Below are 4,317 nucleotides of genomic sequence, written 5' to 3' on the forward strand. Positions count from 1 at the left end.
GAGAGATAGCATGGGGAGAAATGCCAGATATAGGTGAAGGGGAGAAGGCAGCAAATCACACTGCCACATGTGTACCTATGCAACTATCTTGCATGTTCTTCACAAGTACCCCAAAACCTAAAATGCAATAAAAAAAAAAAAAAACTTGCACATTCGATCACTTTCCTTACTTATACAATAAAAGAGGTGGTCTTTTTTGTTTTCCAGGTCTTGCCTCTATGCTCTGCTGGTATGCCACAGGGCACTGTCCCAGACTGTCTTTTCCTCTCATCCTACACTTCTTATACAATCACATCATGTTCTGTGAATGATCAGTATAACAGAGTTTTAAAGTTTGGGTCACAGATCTCTCTCCAATCATAAAAACTATGAACCTTCCAGACAAATGTACAGACATGTAACATTTCATGAACCTCCTGAAGCCACCCAAGGGCCCCATATTAAAAACCTCCTAGCTCCATGCTGATGACTCCATGTATAGATTTAGAGCAAGCTGGAGTGCTCTCATGAGCCTCAGGCTCAGCCCACTGAACATTTCCCATAAGTTCCTCAAACTCAACATGCCCCCAGATTAGACCCATCTGCTTCCCCGCATACCAGGAGTATCCACCCTTATCATCATTACTTGCCTGCTGCTGAAGGCAGAAACCTGGGTATAATCAATGATTCTTCCCTCTTGACTGATTTCCAAACACTTACTAGGCCATTGATTCCACCCTCTAAGCACCTCTCACACCTCTCTATTCTTAATTTAGTGTTACCATCTTTGGTTTAGGGCACTATTATTTTCACGTATATCTCCCTAGCATTCTCTTAACTGGTCGACCTACCTCTAATCTTGATTTTTAAAAAATGATTCCCCATACAGCATCCAGAGTGATTTATCATGAAGTGTGGCTGTGGTACCCACTTGGTTAAAATTCAATAGCCCCCAACTCTTTTCAGGTTCAAGTACAAATTCATTTCCACTGTTTACATGCACCTTTGTGATCTTGCCTCTGCTTAACTCAAGTTTCATCAAGTACCAATTAACAGTTTTAAAGACCACCTCTCCCTCATACCATCTCTTGTAACGTTTTACCTCAGCCTTTATTTGACCATTTCAATTGAATTACTAGTTTCCCCAAATGAACCATGTCCTTAATCGTCCCTGCACTTTACACACATTATTCCTTCTGCCTGGGTATTTCTTGACCTCTCCTCCCAAACTCTTTGTAATTTAGACATAACTTCCACTGAAAAGCCTTCTCTAGTTACTCCAAGACCGTACCCCATGACCATGTTCCAGGAATGCCCATATTTAGTCTTTTCAGAGCACTTAGAATACTATAATGTAACTGTTTACTTTTCTGTATCTCTTTCCCTAAACTAAGCTCCTTAGAGACAGAGACTACTACTTTTTATTTGTCTACACAGTTGTAGCACCTAGAACAATGTCTGGCATAACAGGCATTCAATGAAATATTGCCACAGAATAAATGAATGGATGGATAGATGGATGAATATGGACCATGTAGGACTTTGAGGAGTCTAATCAAAACAGCAAACAGGCTGGGTGTGGTAGCTCACACCTGTAATCCCTGCACTTTGGGAGGGCGAGGTGGGTGGATCATCTGGGGTCAGGAGTTTGAGACCAGCCTGGCCAACATGACAAAACCCTGTCTCTACTAAAAATATGAAAATTAGCTGGGTGTGGTGGCGTGTGCCTGTAGCCCCAGGTACTCGAGAGGCTGAGGCAGGAGAACTGCTTGAACCTGGGAGGTGGCGGTTGCAGCGAGCCAAGATTGTGCCATTGCACTCCAGCCTGGGCAACAGAGCAATACTCCTTCTCAAATGCAAACAAACAAACAAAACAACAAAACTCCAAACTGTATTTAAAATCTAAAATGTAGATAGCTACTCCTTTAGAGGTAAGACGTATAATCTTTTTTTTTTTTTTTGAGACGGAGTTTCACTCACGTTACCCGGGCTGGAGTGCAATGGCACGATCTCAGCTCACCGCAATCTCCGCCTCCTGGGTTCAGGCAATTCTCCTGCCTCAGCCTCCTGAGTAGCTGGGATTACAGGCACGCGCCACCATGCCCAGCTAATTTTTTGTATTTTTAGTAGAGACGGGGTTTCACCATGTTGACCAGGATGGTCTCAATCTCTTGACCTTGTGATCCACCCACCTTGGCCTCCCAAAGTGCTGGGATTACAGGCTTGAGCCACCGCGCCCGGCCTAAGACTTATAATCTCTTAAATGCACATATTGGAAAAGGGGGAAACAAAAATAAACCTCAGAAACATATTTTCTATTTTATAGTCTCACACCAGTTAAGATAAAGTCAAAAGTTTACATCCAAAGAACTGATGGAAGGTGCTCAGCTATGAGCTGAGAAGGGAATCACCAGAAGATCATTATGGCTGCACACTTTTCTGACTCCTGGCAGGAGGGTGCTAGGCTGCTTTCTGGGCTCTCACCAAGTCCTGGAGTTCTCTCAGTTGTTTTCCTGTCAGTCCCCCAATGCCCAGATCCTCCTCGTCCTCTTCTGGCTGGGCACTGACATTACCAGAAGATGGACCCTGTTTGATAAAGAATTCTTCATGCTGGTCCAAGAGGAGTCCATGGAGCATCCAGGCTGAGAGCTGTTTATACATGACCCCATGGCAAACGGCCAGGATTCTGAGCAGAGTGGAAAGTAAAAGGCTTAGAAATCTACTTAAAGAATACTAAACCCCACAAATGTCACAGAAGTCATGCTTTAAATTGTCAGAGGATAAACAGAGGCCTGGGAGTTTGATGAGTCATAAGGGAAATAACCAGTTAAGTTAAAAATAATTGTGCTATTTTAATTTAAATGTGGGTGAACTAACTCACTGAATTTCCATGTTTGCAGCCTACATAATGAAATACAAAATGTTCAGTACACGTGCTGATATTACTTTAGGGAAGACATTTTTTTTCCTTCTTTTATGTAATTTTCAAAACTAATGAGCCCTAAATATGTACAACTGTTTCACGGCAATAAAAAATAAAAATAAAAAAATTTAAAAAGGGACTTAATGGAGTCTCTTTTTGGCTAACAGTATTAAATTTGTTTTATTTTTGTTGGAATCACATAGGGAGAGAAGGTTCAATATGTGAGTGCCAGGTATACTTGAAAAACTATTATCTAGCAAAATCCAGAAACTAAAACAAAATGCAGAATGTTTGTTGGGGAATAGGATATTCAGATGGTCTCAAAGGATCACCTACTAGATAGCATATTAATTAAAAAGGGGAAAATGGACCTCCACAATGGAGCAGCACGTGATGAAAACACCTAAGCCAAGTGATCCATCTTCACAACATCAGTAATGGGATAAACTTACTTTCTGTGTCTTCTAATATGATGCAATGGGAAATAATGTCACCTAGGTAGTATTCTTTCCAAAAATGTTTAATCTGAATCTAATCATATGGAAATAAATAAAGATTGTGAAACATTATACAGGACAGAACTCTTAAAATGTCATCCTCATCAAAAACAGCAAGAACAACAAAAGGCAAGGGGGATGGCTCTAAATTAAAGAAAACTAAAAAGACATGAGAACCAATGCAGTATGTGAACACTGATTGGATCCTGGATTGCAAAAAAAGAACAGCTACCAAAAAATTTTGGGGGACAAATAGAAAAATTTAGATACAGTATTATTGAATTAATGTTAACTTTCTCGAATGTGATATGGAATTGACATTACATAAGAGAATCCCTTTTTCTTTTTTCTTCCTTTTTTTTTGAGACAAGGTCTTACTCTGTCACCCAGGCTACAGTGCTACAATCATGGCTCACTCCAGTTTCAATCCCCTGGACTCACACTATCCACCCATCTCAGCCTCCTAAGTAGCTGGGACCACAGGTACATGTACCATGCCTAATTTTTTGGTATTTGTAGAGATGGGGTCTCACTATGTTGCTTTGGCTTGTCTCCTAGGCTGAAGCTATCCACCCACCTTGACTTCTCAAAGCACTAGGAATACAGATGTGTGCCACCATGCCCAGCCAAGAATGCCTTTTTTCTAAAGTCATACAAGTTGAAGTATTTAGGGGTTAAGTGTTAGAATATCTGTGACTAGTCACTTTGGGAGGCCGAGGCGGGTGGATCACGAGGTCAAGAGATCAAGACCATTCTGGTAAACACGGTGAAACCCCATCTCTACTAAAACTACAAAAAATCAGCTGGGCATGGTGGCGCGTGCCTGTAATCCCAGCTACTCAGGAGGCTGAGGCAGGAGAATTGCCTGAACCCAGGAGACGGAGGTTGCGGTGAGCCAAGATCGCGCCATTGCACTCC

The 4,317-nt window shown here is 41.6% G+C and overlaps 1 protein-coding gene across 8 annotated transcripts in view; it reads right to left on the reverse strand.

Annotated features, from left to right (window-relative positions):
- The window catches only part of TUBGCP4 (tubulin gamma complex associated protein 4), a 60,989-nt gene that overhangs the window by 38,415 nt on the left and 18,257 nt on the right, over positions 1–4,317 (reverse strand). For all 8 annotated transcript variants that reach the window (XM_017546284.2, XM_037744819.1, XM_037744833.1 and 5 more), the window contains one exon: positions 2,464–2,665. In XM_017546284.2, coding sequence (XP_017401773.1) covers positions 2,464–2,665 — 202 coding nt within the window. The remainder of the gene's footprint in view (positions 1–2,463; positions 2,666–4,317) is intronic.

This window comes from Cebus imitator, unplaced genomic scaffold (genome assembly GCF_001604975.1).
Source record: "Cebus imitator isolate Cc_AM_T3 unplaced genomic scaffold, Cebus_imitator-1.0 Scaffold9, whole genome shotgun sequence".
Taxonomy (NCBI): domain Eukaryota; kingdom Metazoa; phylum Chordata; class Mammalia; order Primates; family Cebidae; genus Cebus; species Cebus imitator.